The sequence below is a fragment of the Temnothorax nylanderi genome, unplaced genomic scaffold (genome assembly GCF_030848795.1).
Source record: "Temnothorax nylanderi isolate EJ_2023f unplaced genomic scaffold, tnyl_v1.0 TNYL_tig0082_pilon, whole genome shotgun sequence".
Classification (NCBI taxonomy): domain Eukaryota; kingdom Metazoa; phylum Arthropoda; class Insecta; order Hymenoptera; family Formicidae; genus Temnothorax; species Temnothorax nylanderi.
The window spans coordinates 425983-445636 of record NW_027249144.1 but is presented as its reverse complement, the minus strand read 5'-3'; the positions used below and the strand labels follow the sequence as shown (position 1 = coordinate 445636).

Sequence of the window (19654 nt, the reverse complement as noted above, 5' to 3'; positions counted from 1 at the left end):
CATCATTGGTGGAACCGACGACGGGGTACACACTCGAGACGTTTCATTCGGAGGTTGAAAGGCACCGGTGGATTACCTTTACGAAATACGCGAGGATTCTGCGGACTGTGCTGATCCCTATCGAGGGACGTGGGGATACAATCCCTTATACCTCGCTTTCTAAAAAAATAGCCAAAGGCTTTCACCAAGCCAACAAAGAAGAGAGAGAGAGGGATAGTATCTTCTCGATCTTCAATCTTAACAATTCTAATCCTGAAAGCAACCGAACTATAAATTAAACTATCTTAGAGGGTGCATAATGTTCTGACGAATAGATTTGCAAATACATACAGGGGTGGAAATGAATGGTTTTTACGAATTTTTCAAAGTGGTAGATGATGCGAAAAAAGAAATGTTCAGATAAGGCATCTCGCGGTTTCCTTGAAAGTTCGTCAGTGTCACGCGTTTTTAACCCGCGATATGAGGGTGAGGACGAGCGAGAACGAGAGAGAAAGAGAGAAAGAGTGAGGAACCCGCTGGAAATAGCGGTGGCAACAGGGTGAGCCTGGAATTTCGCAAAATTTAAGCCTGCCGACATCCATCACTGCGCGCGACAGTCCTCCCGTCGCTTCAACGTCAGCCCGCGTCGCTCTTTTTGGGTCTGCCAGAGCGCACGAGTCTGTACATGCATGCATACGTGAAGCCGCAATAGCTGTAACACGACGTAAAATCCGTCGCTCGTCGCACGGCCGGGAAATCGTGGCGCGAAGTGACGGTGACAATGTCGTTCGATCTTAAGCGGTAAACGACTGGTAACGTGATATGTTATTATCCTCGCATTATTAATTCGCATTATGTTCCGCATTCAAATTTTGCATTATTATCTTTCGGTCTTTACTTCTCATCTTTCATTCTTCTTGTCATCTGATTTGGGCAGATCAAGGAAAGTTACCTTGATTCGCTATTTTAATGAATGGAAAGACGATACGAATACATCGAGTACCACGCTACACAAAGCTACGGGAAAGAGATACATGCCACTCGCCATAAAGCCTATTACGTTCCTTTACAAATATAGCCACTGCGGGCAGGTCGATTGCAACTGACAGTCAAATTACAAAAGCGCGTATTACATTTTACACCGGCTTTCAACCTGATACGCACCGTCGGATTATACCGTACGTAAATAATGGAAAATTGCAACATTCGCGGAAAAAATGTATTTCGCTGCATGCCAGAGTCACACTAAAGCTCGTCGCTAAAAATGGACTATTCGGTACGCTATCTAAATGTAAATTTTTTTTACAAATTTCTCACATTTAGCACGTGTCTCATGCATTAGTTGCTTTAATCATGACAAGATCATTATGTTACAAAATTTGTCGACAAAATTTAAATTTGACAATTTATTTTATTTTCTAGCAGAAAAATTATTCTGTTGCGGATTTTAAATTCCAGAAGTCGCGAGAGAGAAGCGCGAAATGGATAGCACGTAGAAATAACGCACGCGTGGCATGCGTCGCCGTCGTGCATCAAAGCCCATTCGCTCCGTTGTTTCCGAAAACCTCATCAAGTAACCAAACTTTCGACGTCAGGATCACGGCAACTAACCTCGCTAAATTCAAAATTCACTAGTATATATTCTAAATTTGCATCTCAATGGCCCACTCACCGGCGAACGCGTTTCCATCTCCCACGTAAGAGAGAACAATATAATTTCACGATATAATGCGGCAATAATGCAGCAGCATAGTACAATAGCGTATGGCAATCACTACTTAATTTAGCGTGTATGACAATTACTACTTAATTATCGTTTAAGCACGAGTTTGCGTCGGCGGTGTCGACACGCGATTTCGCAATTCCGCGCCTCTGTCACGATTCGCTATTCAGAGCCATTAATCATTCGCACTATTTCCACTACAGTCTGTGATACAGATTTTGCAAATAATTATCGCTGTGTGATCGCCCAAATGTCCGATTATCGCGCAATTCGATATTACAGCTATAACATATTAATATCGTAATACGTTTGTAATTTTGTCGATTTTACAGCCGCCCCACTGAGCAGCTCATTCAACCAGAAGTCTCGATGGCCGAACTACCGGCAGATCTGATACAAGGTGGAAACGAAAATCGCAAATACGAAAATAGTCCAGTTTTATATTCCAACGCAACGTATAACGTCCGTGATTTCATATCGCAAGAAGACAACGAGTCACTGGATAAGAGTTATGAAGACGGTTCTCCGAATGAAATATACGCCTTTAAATTGGATCAGGGAAAGATTGATGAGCTCGCGAACGATTATCGCGTTGAAACGTGCGTATCTTCCAGCCGCGAAAGCTCGATACAAAAGAAATCTTGCAAGGAAACGGTCAAGAGTGATGGTACTCTCTCAAGGAACGAAAATGAATCTCGATGCAAATCGAATCGTAGGAGAAAAACACGTCGCAAGATACCCGAAGGAGTTATCATAGATCTTAGCAATGATGTTTATGGCACTTCCCGCGGCGGTATAAAAATCAGCGTTATTTCCATGCATAATCTGGTATCCGAAATGAAATTTGTCACAATACCAAAGTATGGATTTTCTTTTAAATGCAACAGACAAAGATAAATAATTAAAGATTTTGTAAATTCTTTGAAAACCTCATGTACGTAATGTAAATCTTTTTTAGGAAACGCGCGCGAAATTCAATGTGGAATCCCAGCCAGAGAAACAAAATAATGAAGAAAATAATCGACAATTCTGAACTAACTGTGCTTTGTGCCGAAAATTGCAGCAAGATGAAAAAAACTCGGAGATCAAAACGCAAATCTAGAAATTATTCGAGAGAATCAATGAATAACATATTAAATAAGAATGTCAATACGACTGTCAACGCATCAAAAAAATTAGAAAATATATTAAACAAAGAACGAGAATTACACGTAGAAAATAATACGCAGTCGTTTTATATGCCCAACGAGATTCTTGATTCAAGGGGATGCTGTCATCATGATGACACGCCGGTTAATACTGATAACGCGCGATATCCGATATTGAACACAGAGCGGACATGTGTTGACGCGAGGAAACATATCGCGAACTACTGTTGCTCGATTTTTAACGACGAGCATCAGGAATATCACATTTGTGATCGGGAGGATTACAATGCAGATAGTTCCGATTTCACTACGGAGATGCAACCTGATTGGACGGCCGAGTGCTTTCATCCTGAATATACCCGCGCGGAGGGATGTCGATGTTTCTACGACTCGAACGAATGCGACCCCGATATAAATATGCAACGCGACCGTTGTCCCCTGATGTCGCGAACGGCAAGATTGTTCGAGAATTCCACTCTTCCGAGGAAGCATCAAAGGGAAGAGGACGAGCGACTCGGATCGAACGAGCTCCGGATGGATATCGCGCCTGAATTCGCAACGGAAGCCGATGAATATTCTCCAGATGGGGTCGTACGGTGCACGGATTGCGACGGGAAGAAAAGAAGTTCGGCGAGCACGACCCGGAAACGCGTGGCTTCGAAGACAAGCGTATTCGCCGAATCCGGTGGAAGCGTTGCCGATCTTCGCGATTCGCGCCCCGCGGATGCGCCGAGATGCGAAATTGATACGCGTCCCGGGAAGCGCGGGTGGCGAACAACGACGACGACGGCAACGGTGGTGGAGAGAGTCGGCGATCGGTCGTATAAATCAGATCTGCTGAAAGGCGCTGACACGTGGGATGTTCGCGCGCGGAGAGACGACTGTATTGGGCGACGGCGTTGCGCAGGCCGCGTTGTCGCGGCACCGTCGCGTACCTACCAGCGTCCCAGCGAGGAAAAAGGCGAATTCGCCCGCGGAGTGGATTCAGAGTGGAAACGGGACTCCATTGAAACTGACGCCCAACAATTGGATTACAAATGGAAGAGAAGAATCGCGACCATAGACGCCGGTACACGCGCGAGGATGGATTTCAAAGGAAAACATGATTCCAGGTGAGAGTCGATTTGAATGAGATATGGCCGCATGATAAAGGAACCGCGCCGCTTTTCCTCTTTCTCCTTCCCTCTATATATATCTCATTCTCTCGTTGTTACCTAACGTCGACTATGTCTAACAGATATAAATCGAAAGAGGCGATTCGTGTCCAATTGCGCGAAAGCTCGGAGATAAGGAAGCGCGAGAGCCTGGAAATGGTCGAAGCAACGTTAGTCCCCACCTGATTTTGGCGTATCAGCATACATCTATTTCCGATAAATAGAATTCTCCACTTTTTTTCTCGTCTACATTGCTTTGGTCTCGTATATTTCCAAGTCCTGCTAACTAGTTTTTATTTTATATAACATTTATATATTCATAATAATGTTTTTATTATTATTTTTTACGTAAAATAACATTTTGGAATTTAATAATCTGACTCGATCCGCAAGCCCGACTGATACCGTTAAAATATTTTCAAAACGTTAATAACAATTGTTTCTGTTATATATTTTGAATTTGCTGTGTATAAAGTGTAACAAATCTCTGTTGCATTTCTTTCTCATTATTAATCAATCCAAAATCGATTTTTCTTGTAAATCAAAGTAATAAAAAGCGTTAAAAATATGCGCTAAAGTTTCTGCGAATGTTTCGTAGGTCACAAACGAGGAGTGACAATATAAACGATGACGGCAAACGTCGCGAGACGCGCGATTACTCTCTTTGGACGAGTTTACAGATGGGCAAAATTTGGTCGCAAATGCATGATGCGTGTAAGAACGTCGTAAAGCTCGCTGCCACGAGCGTCGGCCGTGTTGTGAAGGATGCACCTAAATCGGAATGTTCACAGAGAAATCCCGTCGAAGTGGCTGACGCGACGCTCGTGAAGAGCTCGTCCTCGTGCGCCGGCAAAATATGCGGTGAAACGTGTCGTAAAAGTTTAATGCGCTCAAAGAGCAGGAAAAAAACGGACGCGCGTGAAGAACGCACAATCGGGGACGTGGGAAAATATCGCGAGGATACAGAAGCACCGATGCGGAAAAACTTGCGGGCCATTGCACCTTCTCGCCGCGATATGCAGATGCACGCGTATCAAAACGCCGAAAAAGAGGAGGACACAAAGTCCTGTGTGACTTACAACGGTACGATTAGTAGTGATCAATCCTCTACGTCTTTCTACCTGTTGCACTGACAGAATCATCGAAACTTATGACTTATATTTAACAAATAACACGTATACATTTGGGTCAACTTAAGAAATATATGTCATATTTTTTTGAAGTAAATATTATTTTTTAAATAAAAACGATATATAACGCAACAACGAAACGTTTGTTTTTTTTTTACAATCTTTCACTGCTTTTCAATTTTGTTGGATTTTCGATTTTTCTGTCGTCTCTTTGTACCTGCATCTCTCCGAATACGTGGACCATAAATATTGCGCTGTAACAAAAATGTATTTTTTCGTCAACTACTAAATAAAATACAAAAAATGATAAAGAAATGCTTTAGTTTTATAAATAAATATAAATTTCTGCAGATTTGCGTTACGATAGAATGCAAATTAACAAATTCTGTTTTATTGTAATCCCATAATTTTCCTCTTTGAAAATTTCCAAATTTATACACATTGAAGACAAAGGATGCTTATATTCAAATTTTACATTAACCCTTTTGCCCATGCGATAATTTGCATTTAGATACGAATGCTTGTGCAATATATTCAATATCATAAAATATTCTCTCGTTTCCCGTGTATATAAATTTCTTGCCTTTGATATAGAAATAATAATTGCTCTTCTAGAACACGAACGTGACAGGTATCGGGATGTCATAGAATTCCCACTACGAAATGAAACGTGTATCCACGATGAGGATGTACATTCTCAATCCCGTTTGAGTGAATCCTTCACACATCTCGAGAACTCCACGTACCCAGAACTTCGCAGCAGAGGTGGTAGCGATGATAATCGAGATTTCGCGAGAGGCATCATAGATAAGCGGAAATCTATGAAACGTATTTACGAAGAAGCAAGATCCATTAAGCGTTATCAAAATTCCATTTCCAAAAATTGTGTATGTTACGACAGGTCTCAAGAGACGCGCGTGCATTGCACCGATCGAAGCTCCGAGCTTGTGGCCTGTTACGAACTGTCTGTAACTGATCGCCAAGCAATTCGCGCAGATGTACCGGCTGCCTCGCGAAATAATCCGCTACGTCATGAGTCTCAATCGACGAACGTATCCTCTCCGGAAGATAACAGACGAATGGAAACACCCGCGACGCCTGAACAAACGAGATCTCGCGAGGAAACGGAAACGTGCGAGAGTATCGAGGATACGATCGGCGCAGAAACCGAAAGGAGCTTCACGTCGGCGATCGCGGATGCAACGGTATCCTTGTCGGAAGTAGATCCCACGGTTCATTCATCGCGGAACGACCCGAACGAACCGATAGCGTCGACTTCTAAATGGGAGACGTCGCCCGCTTCGCCGGAAAAATCGCGAAGGAATCGTTCCGGTTTCAGATTGCCGTTTTGCGCGACGGCGATGAAATTCTGGAGAAGGCGATCGTCCGTCGATAATAAAACCACGCCTGTGCTTAAACGGAGCAGAAGGAGCATTGGAAGAAAGGAGCTATCAAGCACGGGCGCTACTACTTACGATAACGGAGTGAAGATTACGCAAATAGAGCCGTCTACTGTGCAAACCGCTCGAGAAGGCAATAAGAGGCGGGCCTACGTAAACCTACAAGTGCAAACACCTGACGCGATTGTTACGAGGATTTTATCGGAGTTTCTTCTCAGCGGCGAGAAAAAGAGGAGGGTGTTGATGAGCATAATGTTACAATTAGAATCGAACGATGACAGGAAAGAGGTGGAGACGCAAACGTCATCGAATGACCTTACTTCCGCGGAGATCAATATGTTTGGCTATCCGGGTAAACGTCCTCAAGGTGCGATCGCGACTACGTCGAAGACCGTGCAATGTTTCGTATGCGACAAACAAGATTGTTACGAAATAAGGCAGTCGGATAATTCGATCGCTTTAGAAGAGGCGTTAATCGCAGAGTATCCAGAAACGTCTGAATTGAGTGCTTATTTAACAGAGCAAAAAGCAGATATTAAGATTCCTCCATGATTTATGCACGAAAGATTTTCTTAATAGAGCAATTTATATAAATAAATATATCTGTTATAATGTAAATAATTCTTTTAAGCAGCAATATGAAATTTGCGTTTGACAGATTTTTTTGTATAGATCAATCTAGAGTCCCTCTAATCAGTCTGGCTAACTTGCAGTTTTGGCAAAATTCTGCGAGAGAGAAAGAAATGTACACCTCTGTGACATTGGCCAGACAACTTCAACGTATCGAATTAACTAGACTACCAAAGACCACCAATCGATACCAATTAATGAAAATTTGATTGGCCAGACTCTGATTAGAGGGACTCTAGGTCGATCGAACCACTTCGAGATATCGAGAAATTCAAAGTTTCAGTGAATATAACTAAATCTTAACCAAATTTATGTGTCTATTCTTGGCTATGTCATATCAAAAATGTGTTCGACGTATCCACACCGAAATTTATGTCCGAACGGGAATATTAATTATTAATAACAATGGAAACAAATAAGTTAATTATGGATCTCTCCTGAAAATTACAAAGTTCAAAATTGCATAATGCAAAATAATTTTCTTATTCAGCATGAAACAATATTGCAATTTAGCCTATTCAATATTAGCACATTCAATTAAATATATTCAATATTAGCAATATTAATGCGGTGAAACTATGTTCTACAACATTAATATTATTACGCATATCGAATAAACATATTATTAAGCACAGCAACCATGGCAAATAACGAAAACAAAATCGTGGATTCTGATACAAAATGCACTAATCAAACAGATTGTTTCGTTTACTGTAATATTCCAAATGCAATTAACGAAAGTTCATCAACGTCAGAAAATCACAAGTCCTTCCATAAGATATTAAAGTATTTAATGCGCTCCACTGTGCGAAAAATACAGAGCAAACTAAAGAAATTTGATATAAGAAAGCGAAGTGTCAGTACGCCATGTAAATCTGAAGAAAAAATGGCTACTACTTGTACCTCATTATCATCGATTGTAGATGATATAATTAAATCTGACGTAGGAACTGTTGCTATGATCAAGCAAAAAATGACCGATGCAATCACCTCCACTACACGATCCGGCGAGGTTTTTGATAAAGTTACCCACGAAAATCTTTCAGGCGTCGTAGGGCGCTGTGTACGCGGCGCATCTTATCAATATGCGGAATACACGGCGAGGTACGCGGATGACGCCGCGCCGGAGCGTGGCTGCGGTCCGCTATGCATCGGGATTCAAAGCGATACCGTGGACGGGGAATTCAGTTTGAAGACAAGCCCTGACGCTTTCGCGAAAGCATGCGAGGAGCGGCGGTACGCAGACTTTATTCTCAAGGAAATTGCAAAAGTCTCGGATGCTTTGATGGAGAAAGCGCGTCTCGTTTCCACGAAAGAGCAGGTGGCTTCGATCCTCGCGTCCGTATCGGTGACGTCGATGAGATATGAGATGGGAGAGGAAACATTTGAGAGCACGAAACCATTAATATCTTCGATCATCTACGCGGAAAAAGAACCAACTGCTGTGGCAGCTGCTTCAGTGACCGTAATGCAACCAGAGACGCTCACGGATACGCAAGCACCGGTGTCTTCTTCAAATCACTTGGCACCAGATTCGCGAGACTTTTCGGTATGCTTAGATGAATCGTTGGATACTGCGAGTATCCAAGTAATTCCATCGATGAAACACTTAAAGAAGACTGAAAACACTCGTACAGTATCGATCATGTATCCGGAAATAGATACTGTTACTACTGCTGCTAGGAAAACGAAAAAAGAAGACGAAGATTCACCGAAGAAAATTCCTTTACGACCAACGTTAGACAAACGTGCCCCTGTCAATTCTGTAATTATAAATTGTATACCGAAGCTAAAGAAGGATAATTCTAAATCTTTAGATGTATATCAGCCAAATGACATTCAGACTGGTGCTTCAAGACGGAGAGCCACTACAGTAAAAAATGGTATTATTGATTCCTCTATCAAAACTTCGCAGGTAGCAGAACCCGCACAAATAGCCAAAGATATTCTTCAAGAATCTGTGCCACTCAGACATAAAAAGCCAAAATATCGAGACAAATATCGCATCAATGATTCATATATGACGAAAGAAAAAAAAGTGCCGCAGTTCGAGGAAATACGCATACCTAAGGATTCCGACAATCCCCCGAAATACGGGTGTCTCTCTTTCTCCCCACCTAAAACGATAAGATCTTCTATGTCTTTTAATTCCTTTGAAAGACCAACAATGAAAATGTATCAAGATTGTCGAAGTAAACCGCTAAAATGCCTACAACCAACAAGACATTGCGAAGATTTAATACCACACAACATCTATCTCGGAAGACCCAAATGTTGCGATGTTTGGATTACTCCGTGCTTCGGCTCGCAGAATGAAGCTACACGGAACGCTACTTTAAGCCCCACTCATTGCCGTCCCCTGCAAGATTCATGCGCAACCGAATACCATGCCGGCTGTCATTCGAAGCCGCTTGATAGCCACGCTTCGTCCAGATATTGTAACATCAATGACTGCCCAAAACATAGGGTAACATTTGAAAATTCATTACGTACCAAAACGTATTGTAAGAACGACGCAAAATATTGTTATCCGCATTTAAATAATATTGACAACGTTCGAATGGGATATTATCATTGCAATGACAGTTGTCCAGTGCGTAACAGCAATCAACACTGCGGCAGGGATCGATCATATTACTGGACAAAGGGAAATTTATATTTCACGCATCCATGGACATCGGAGCATTTGTTACGATATAATTGATATTGACAAGGCAACATATGATATTTAACTTCGCTGAATAATTCGGAATCAATCGTATCGGAGATATAAAATTAACATGCTGCTTTTTGTCGCTCATGTATAATTTTTTATGAAATTTACGGTACAAGGCCGGACGATGTTACGATGGGGACTGAGCAAATTAAAATGGATAAATACGCGACGTAATCTGTACCACAGCCTGTGACGTGCGTCAATCCTAATTATACTACATACTAATTTTAGTTATTAACCCGTATGTGCGAATAGCCATAAAGTTTTGTGTCCTGTCCAACGCACATGCATATTAATAATTAAAATTAATAACGCGCTAAATATAGTCGCGATATACGTCCGGCAGTCGACGCATTGATGCCAGACAACAAGATGACGTATCATACGATATATTAATGCGGACAAAGTGATTATGTGTTTCCATAGCAGTTTATACACTACTCATTATGATGATTACTTTATGATTATTCGCTAATAACGAAATAACTCGAATCTGCATTTCGAGAAACGACAAAAATCAAAAGAAATACTTCTGCATCGCAAGAAAACGCCTGTTACGGAAAAATTGCCAGTCGTGAAAGGACCGAGACAGACCGAGATCGTCTGATCGTTTTTTCATTCGCTTGCGAAGCTACTTAGCTTGGGAAATATCCACGGACAAGAAGAAACCGCCGCAGACGCGAGAGATCGTTACCGTTTTCGCAAGAAACGCCAAACAGTGTCGAAAAGAGCTTGCGGGCAGCCGGGAAACTTTGCATCAACGGGCCCCAGCGGGGACGTTGTCATATCCTTAAGCGGCCTTCGCGGTTGGCGATTGCGGCGGAAGGAATTTCGCCAGAAGTTCGTTGCGAAGTTCCTTGGTAGCCCACCTGCCGGATGCAACGGCCGAAAATCTGGTCTGGAAAGCGAAAGTATATCTGTGCGGCGTACCTACCTATTCACGCGCGATCGGGAAGGTATTTATTAATTTTCTTAGTTTTTTTCAGTAAAATTAATTTTATGATGAAAAGGAAAATGAATAACAAAACTTTTCAGCTAAAAATTTATTATCCAAGAGTTTACAGAGATAAAATGATGTCTAATTATTTATTCATATAATTAATTATTTATATATTTTTCGTATTCCGGTAGATCTATCATACAGCCAATCGTCGAGACATGCGAGAAGACGATTCGGGAGAATCTCGTAACTTAAGCAGTCTTTATACTCGAAATACATCAAGACGAAAACTTCATCGAAGTTTATGGCAATCTACTTGGCGAGCTATCTGAGTATAAGATAAAGGGAAGAGTCGAAGCCACTCAAGGAATAAGTGCATCATGAGCCACACAGGCAGTGTTAGGACATGCTTGCCGCTGTCATAAGCGTTTCGATCGTATAACGGGTAGCTTTATGTAGTGGCAAGACTTAACGTCGTCCTGGTGGATGCATCAGACAGGCGGCGTCGGAAGATTTACTATTCAACTTCGGCATCGTACGAAACTTTGCCCGCGAGGCGAAGGAAGTACGATATCCTTCGACAGAACGATGCACCATGCACCCGTCTTTCACGCTAAGTACCGCATTCGAGAACGCTGATGTCGGCGACGACACTGGAGGTTGCCAGTATGGAGTTGCTCTACGGGCGACGATAATGACAACGTAGAAGGCGAGGCAAACTGGCAGAGCTGCAACTGCGCTGAATTGCGCGAAGTAACAGCGCGGAAACTTCGTAACATCAGGCTTCGCGAAGACCATGAAGGCACGCTTCCTCGATAGGAGATTCCCAGCGTAGAAGAGTCGAGGAGGGTACGACGAAGGGTCTCCTATAATGCCCCTCGACGTCTCTATCCGTCGCCTTATCACGCTAAGTTGATTAAACACAGGCGACAACACGCGTCCTCCCTCGGTCCGCAACCCTCCCCTCCCCCCCGTTGTTGTTGTTACCGTTGTGCCTGTGTACCATGTCCCGTCGTCCGCCGGCTTGCAACCCGGCCGTGGCATCCACCTCTGGTCTGGCCCACCTCCGTGCAATCTGCCACCGTGTAATCCGCCGGCGTGTAAACCACCCTCATGTAAACCGTCCCCGTGTAAATCACTGCCGTGTCCAGCGGCCTGTCCGCCACCGCCGTTGTACGACACGTCTCCGTGTTCAACGTCTTTGGACCAACGTCCAATTCCGACCAAGAACCAGTCCTATATTCCAGGAAACTCCGTGCTCGATAGTCTCGTGCCATTTGCGAGAAACACGCGCGACTCGCTATGAAAGACGAGACTACGTCAATGACGGTGAAAGGGCTGCTCGTTAATTTGGCTAAAGTTAAACGCGGATTGTTATCACGGAGAGATCTTCCTTACAAGTGAGTTATACGATTTAACAAACTCATCCTTATAACATACAATGCTTTATGGCTGTTTATAGTATAGTTATAATGTAGCTTTGTTTCGCTTTTGCTAAACATTTATAGTAATATTACATTTTGGATTCTATTTCTTCCTTTTTCTCGGTTTTTAATTCCGATATTTTATTATTAATATTTTATTTTTATTTTTATTATTATTATTATTATTATCATTATTAATATTTTAATTGCGCTAGTTTATGCTAAATTTTATTATCCAATTATCTCTTCTGAGTATTGTGTATTCTAGACCAGAACAAATTTCTTTATTTATCTATTTCTCTCTCTGTCTAATATACGCGTGCAGAATTGTCATAGTATCACATACATATACATTTGAATTTTGCTAATGCGCTGAATATAAATGCTCGACCTACAAAAGTTTTTTTTTGCGGACCATCACGGTCAATCGTGCGAAAAGACTGATGTATATATATATATATATATATATATATATATGTGTGTGTGTGTGTGTATAGTTGTGCAAATTCCGGTTCCGGTAGTGAAACGGGCTGCTTGCCGAGAAACACCGGTTTGGAATGCTGCGGTGTTGAAAATCCGAGCTGCGGAGGATGTTGCTAATAATTCATCGCTTTAAAGATTCCACGATCATTGCATATTCAAGAAATTAATAAATAAAACAGTTTACTTGATGCAATTAGTCAATTTATTGTTTCTAAAAATACGCAATTTACTTGGTTAAGCAGAATGCTTAATTTTTGCTCGTTTGACGTAAATGTTTTCTTAAAGATTTGACAATTATACCATAACCTAACGTAAACTGAATTAATCTGGATTAACATTGAGCAGCGATATGTAAAATTATCGCGTGATACGTGAAACGTTAAGGATGGGACTATTAAATTGTTTGCTAGACAATCGGCATTGGCCGAAACGCGTGCTCGGCATCTCGAAACTATCCGCTTTCGAGTTTCTTAAAACCACGCATTCTGATTTATCGAATAATCAGTTACTGAGTCGGTTGAGAAAACAAAATATAGACCCCGACGAGATCCTCGCGGAGCATCATCGGCAGCTTGCCTGCGAAAAAGAACTTGCGCGGATTCTACGTAATCTCGACGTCAGTTATCGGATTATGAAAAGGTAATGTACTTTACGAGCGAGTTACTTTGTAAGTTAACGAACCTGCCGTTACCGTAGGGCTTTTTCTTCTCGAAGTGGAAAATCCGCGACATAATTTCCCGAGGTCGATGCTCCAATTTATGTCGGAAATCACAAAACAATATTGTTAATTAACTAAATGCAAGGAATGATTTATTTGTGCTCGAATACAGAATAGGCGACGCGAGTAAATGCGTAGATTGGGCCGACTTGGTGATCGCGATCGGCGGCGACGGCACTTTTCTCTCAGCCTCGAAGCTGATAACGAGCAACAAGACTCCAATATTCGGCATTAATCCGCATCCCGGAACTAGCAATACCTTCACACTGCCGATCGATCATAGCGCGGACATCGAGAGGATATTCGAAAAATTGCGTACGGGGGATTACGTTGTCTTGATGAGGAGTCGCATACGTACGGTAATGACAGGAGAAGGACTCTATCGACAGCCCTTTCACGTGCACGAAAAGAGTCGCATACAAGGCGAAAAAAGAATCGAGTGAGTAAATTGGCCTCTAGTTTATTCTCTATGATAGTAGAAACGCGATTAACGTAATTTTTTTTCGCTTTATAAGTCAGCGTATTTTGCTAAGAAAAACTTGCGTCGAAAAAAGTTTTTCTCTTAAAGGAAAATCCATGTCATAAAGTCATTTATCTCGCTTTTCTTGCGCAAGATTGTATTTCACGTTTTATCCGGAAAATTTCTCAGTATTCCTCTCGGAGATGCAGTCGTCATTTTCACTTGAGTCGTGAAAGCGAGTTGGAGTACGTTATAGAATAATAGTATTAATAAATCAGATGTGCCAAAAGCGAATAGAGCTGAATAAAGCGAGAAAGGGACTTGCGTGGCACGGCAAGGCGTCTCCTTTATTCACGAATGCCTGAAAAGGAAATTTCTTCGGGGCAGCATTAACGTAACACAAAAAGATAAGAGCTTGAACGCTTTTTGATAGTCGGAGAATGGTTTTGCGAGCACGGCTGCATAGCGAAATGAGAAGTAACAAGGTCGGGGCGGAGACGCACGCGTTCGCCGTCGCCGCGTGAGGGGAACACCGGCGCGAGAAAATGTACCGTATAATTCCGTTAGCCCGCGTAGATAGAGAAACATTAAAGCGCCGGTCGCGAGAATGACGTCCCGCGCTAAACTTTTATTTACCGGCTATTCCCACGGCGCGGTCTAAAGTTGAAATAAGCAGCCTGGGTATCGCCGACCCCGCGCCTTCGTGAGGATGCTACAGTGGCGTCTTCATTGCCCGGCCCGCGGCCTGGTCCTTTCCCCGCAACCGAAGTTCCGAACTACAGCTTATGCGCGTTATAACTTCGGTAGTTATAACTTGTAAATTACAAGGCCCCGCGTAGTTACGACTTGCGCAAGGAGGCCATAACTTCTGAATTCGCGCAAATTTTACGGGGCGACGCGACGCAATGCGGTGGAGCGTCTTAAACGCGTATCTATCGATTAACCGGGGGAAAAAATGTCGAAAAAGGATTTAGTTCGACGATTAGATTTAATTCGACATTTCCGAGCGGGAAACAATTTAACCATCGCACACTTGATATTCCATTACTCTCTATGTAATCTCTCTTTCGTAAACTCGTTCTCGCGTTCCATTAATTCCTTTCAAGTTTCGCGACGTCTCTCCAAAGGCGCGCGCTAAACAAATGAAATCTTCGCAGCGCACTCATGAGATCCACTCAGAGGAAAATAGCGGATGCCCTGCAGCCCCGCCGGAGAATTTTACCTTGGCTGGCATTAAACGAGGTTACATCTTGACGTAAAGCGTTTCTACGCCGGTGCCGATCGATAACACTCATCACGCGCTTCCAGGTGTTCATGGCCGAATTTTTAGCGTCGAGACCGATCATGATGACGATTCAGGCCGACGACGAGGAGAAGTTCATGATCCGTTCCTCGGGTATCTGCGTCTGCACAGGCTCGGGCTCTCGGTCCTGGTTCAGGACGATGAATTTGCAGACCGCTGAAACCGTTCAAACCCTCGCGGCCATGGCAACTGGTAGGCAACTCGACGAGAAAGAAACCTGCAAAGTGTTGCACAAGTATCGTAGTAACCTTCTGTTCCCGCCAGGTAATGAACTACAAAATCAAAGTGTCTTCCGAATCTTCAATGATATTTCTCCAAGTAGTTGAAGATTAACGATAATATCAAGGACTAGACTGGTATAACAAAAATATTAAGCTGATTACTAAGATATCGAATATTTGCATTACAGAAAATTTAAAAATGGCATATATGATATACGAGATGTCTCGAAGTTCGCTCTGGCCAAAGCTTATTTCGGACAGGCGAATATGTTGCAGAATCAAGGTCAAGTCGATGGGTTTTGATGCTGGGCTCGTTCTAGATGGCAGCGTGTCTTTACCCTTTAACGACGGTAGCACCGCATCCTTCGAGATCCGACCTGAATACTCATTGAAAAATATTATCTTGCGATGAATATCACGTAGTCATTGTAACTCTACCCCCTCATTGCGCAATAAAGCCAGTTCACTCGTTAAATAATTTCCGTCCTTCTCACGATAGCTCAATTACACAAAGAGCTCTTTTAACGCAATTGGGGAGAAGCAAAAGGGTAACTTCTTTCAGCACGTCTCGCTGAATCTCGGATGATGTAAGACCGGCACGGACTAAAAGACCCTCTCGAGCCTATATAGCTTTATTGTTACATTTCGTAACGACAAATGGCTTGGTACATTTTGTTTTTAGCAGCGAGAGAAGCGGACCACTCTTTTCTCCGGAACGATTTGCTTTACAAGGTGAGACCCTTCGCGATCTCTCGTTGTCCGTTCCCTTCTTTAGTACGCGACCGAACGAGCCTCGCCCCGGACTTCCATTAACCCTCGTAATTTCGGTTTTCACCGAACCACAGACATTCCTCGCGCACCCCCGTTGTATCTCGATGTTTCGCAAAAGCGAGCGCCCACCTATCTACCTATCCAGCTTCCGTCTAAGTGCACCGTTACGCTCGGAGCAAAAGTTGTGGGTGCTCGAAATACGAGATACCGCACAAAGCCCTTAGGTGGCCAGGTGGACGCCGACGTTTTCGGGTGTAGCGTCGCGTAAAGTAGTGGTAAAAGAGTTGCGGAGACGTAAAAGTCGTGACCCACGTCCACTTCGTACCGAGAAACTTTAGTTTCGTCGAGACCGAGACGACCGTCTCTCGCCAATTGCGCCTCGGAAGAATTTCAACAGCAGTATTTCTCAATCGTTCGTATCACCCCTATAAATTGCAGCTTACGTTGAGACGAAACTAAAGGAATCGAATACTTTTAGACTCGATCTGTCCGTCGGAGATAAGATCTCGATTTCTCTCGTAATTATTTCTACGTGAACGACTGTTCTGAAATTTTAAATGCCGTCAAATGTAATTCTGCAAATGTTTATTACTCTGTATATTTTTATATTTATTTATACGTCCGTCCACGATCCATTCTATTTTAGCATTAATTGTCACGCGCACACACTTCGGGTGTGGGAAAAAAACCACGATATTAAACGGTCTGAGTGGGCTTTCCAATCGGATTTCGGTGAACGGCCGAGCCATTCTCATTAATCCTTGCGAAAGCCCCAATCTGTAAGAACAATGGTCATCCATCCCAGACAGTCTCATGGAGGACAAACAAATGTACGGGCAACCGGGAATAACGGGCGACCCTTTGTACTTCGTAATTGAACGTCGTCGTCTTCTACCGAACTTTTCGACGATGTCATCTCGACGAAGATTAGACGAAAACGGGCGAGAAAAAACCGCGGCGAATTTTATAACGTTCTCGTCTATTATCCGACGGACAAGGCATAGCTTTCAATCATGCGTCGAGTTTCCACGGTGTGCGTTGTATCACGCCTCTCTTTGATTTTAAAAACAATGCTCGCTTGTTACAGCGACAACGCGAGCAACAAATACAGCTTTGATATCGCCGACACAATATCGGCTCGTTATCGATATCACGCAGCATAATTAATTAATAATTCTCTCGATATTACCGCGTAATAATGATTTAAAACGAACGCACAATAGAATGCTTTAACAATCAGTGATGCGTCATTACGATTATAAACATATTAATGAAGCAAAGCGTTAACGCGGGATTACCGCTCGCGGCGGCGCGAAGAGACGCAGAATGCCCGCGCGGAGAGAGTTCATGCGCGGGCGCGGTTACGCAAACGCGATACGCGCGGTGATATGTATACGCGTGTTTATAAAATAAATAATATTTTCGATGCATATATATACGGTGTATTCGCGCGTGTAGGCAAACTCGCGCCGCGCCGCGTGCTGCGTAATCGCAAAAATCAATATTATCGTCACGGATTCGCGGGTCGCGCTTCACCTCCACCGCCGCGCCTCGACATTTCGCTGCGGCCGAAATCGTGTGCGCCGCTCTTCCTCTCGCCGTGCTCTTCGAGCCGTATAAATTCGTCAACCGATGACCGGTTCGCGGCCATTTTACCCTTATCCGAAGATTTAGCTTCCTTCGAAGCGGACTGGCGGCGGTAATAGTGGTTCGCGAGATTTATTAGCGGATTCATGGGCGGGACGTTAATTCGAGGAAGAGCTCGGAGCGCGGCGGTCGGGGAATCGTCGAGCGAAATGGCGAAACGAGAAAGAAGAATGAGAAGACGGGAAACGCGCGGGTAACCGGTGCAAGTGGCGGAAGCCACGAAAGGGGGGCGGCGGAAAGAGAGGACCACCGAAGCCGCTCGACACACGCATAAAGCGGACCGATGAGAGGCGGATTCGCGGATGTGCCTTTTTGCGTGGCAACGCAAACGCTATCTCCCTTTTTTTTCCTCCGGCTTTAATCCCCGCACCAGTTGTAATTTGATCCGCCTTTGTAACGACCGCTGCCGCCCGCGCATCGTGTGCACATGCATCCGTCCGCGCTTCCGCTTTGCACGCGGAAAAACGTCGCGCACGCGGGTGACCGCCGCAAAGCGTAGGCGGAATAATGACGGTTAATGAAAATATAAAAGGGCTAACGCGCGACCGGCGGAGCGGAGCGCGTTTCGCCCTGTCGCGTCGAGCCCGCGAGACGCGAAGTGGCGAAAAAGCGGGAAATAACGGCGGCGATTAATCGCCGCGTCTAATGCGCTTTGATCGATCCACTTTGTCATTTCTCTCTCGCGTTTTCGTTCGAGATGCGTAAAAATGGCTACATCGTTGAGGTAGTTGAGGGCCATTTGCACCGTCGCTTTATCGATATTGAGGGGTGACGATACCTTCCGGTATCGTAAGCGAAAAAATAAATTGGATCATAAACGGTAAGAAATTTTTCAAGAGCTCTCTCCGTCTCCGACTATCCTCTCCATTTAATCCTCGATCTCGCGCTACACGCCCTCGGCAAGTCAATCCGAATGGGACGTTCCGCGGCGGCGCTTTTCCCCGCGTACAAACGAGCTTCATCGTCAAATTTGCTTAGCGTATCAAGAGCCGCCACGTGCACGCTCGGCTGCCTGCCTACATTTTAAGGCTCATACCCCGCGGAGATTTTTCAACTGTGAAAAACGAGCGTAACGTGCGCTTTACAGTTACCGGGGTTACGTGCAAACGTCGCGTCCCACGGGCTTCATAATTAGGCGATAACTTATCGGGGAGGCGTTTTCGCGCGCGCGCTTGCCGTTGCCACCACCGCGCCGGGAGTTAACCCGGCCGTCGCGACACCCCGTCGACGGAAGCGGAAAGGCGGACAAAAAGGCGGCCATCGAAAGACAGCGAGCGCGCTTCATTTCCTGTCTGTCGCGCCCAGCGAATTTTCGCTCGGCAATTTGCCGAAGCGACGATTTCAAGTTTCCCTTCCGGCCGCCCTCCGTCTTTCCTCCGCGAAGAAACGGCGGAGGAAACTCAATTACGCGATCGGTCCCACGAATATTTTGTACGCGCTATCGATACTTTGAACGATATTCGCTATATTCCGATATGGCTCGTTTCGTTGCTCCAGAGAACCACGGCGAAACATTCTCTGTTCCTTCTCCTACTCCTCCTCCTCCTCCTCTTTTCTATGATGCGTATAATTATCGCGTCACGCTCTTGCTCCCCTCGTTTCTCTCGAGCCACCGACGTCGCTTCCAATGAAGCGAACTTCTGATTTTATTGGTACGGCGAGTTGTGCAGGAGCCGCGAAGCGAAAGGAACCGGAGATTGTCGCGCAAATGAATTTGAAGTATTGCCGTTCCACATCTCTCTCACCTGTCTCCGGTGGATCGGCGCTCTTTCCAACTTTCCATTATCTTACCTTTCGTTCGTGCTTT

At 44.1% G+C, this 19654-nt stretch overlaps 1 protein-coding gene and 1 pseudogene across 1 annotated transcript; both read left to right on the top strand.

Moving 5' to 3' along the window:
* Positions 1-2042: 2042 nt before the first annotated feature.
* Positions 2043-5443, top strand: LOC139774547 (uncharacterized; annotated as a pseudogene).
* Positions 5444-13112: 7669 nt separating this feature from the next.
* Positions 13113-15841, top strand: LOC139774519 (NAD kinase 2, mitochondrial). The gene is made up of 5 exons (XM_071709851.1): positions 13113-13366; positions 13558-13884; positions 15063-15147; positions 15214-15472; positions 15618-15841. The coding sequence occupies exons 1-5, from the start codon at positions 13113-13115 to the stop codon at positions 15839-15841; spliced, it is 1149 nt and encodes a 382-aa protein (XP_071565952.1).
* The last annotated feature ends 3813 nt before the right edge of the window (positions 15842-19654 follow it).

What these genes read in the sequence shown, in the direction of transcription:
- LOC139774519 (XM_071709851.1), top strand. Translation starts at nt 13,113, where the DNA reads ATGGGACTATTAAATTGTTTGCTAGACAATCGGCATTGGCCGAAACGC. An exon ending in AGTTATCGGATTATGAAAAG is followed by an intron (nt 13,367 to 13,557) that starts GTAATGTACTTT and finishes GCTCGAATACAG; the next exon opens with AATAGGCGACGCGAGTAAAT. An exon ending in CTTGGCTGGCATTAAACGAG is followed by an intron (nt 15,148 to 15,213) that starts GTTACATCTTGA and finishes ACGCGCTTCCAG; the next exon opens with GTGTTCATGGCCGAATTTTT.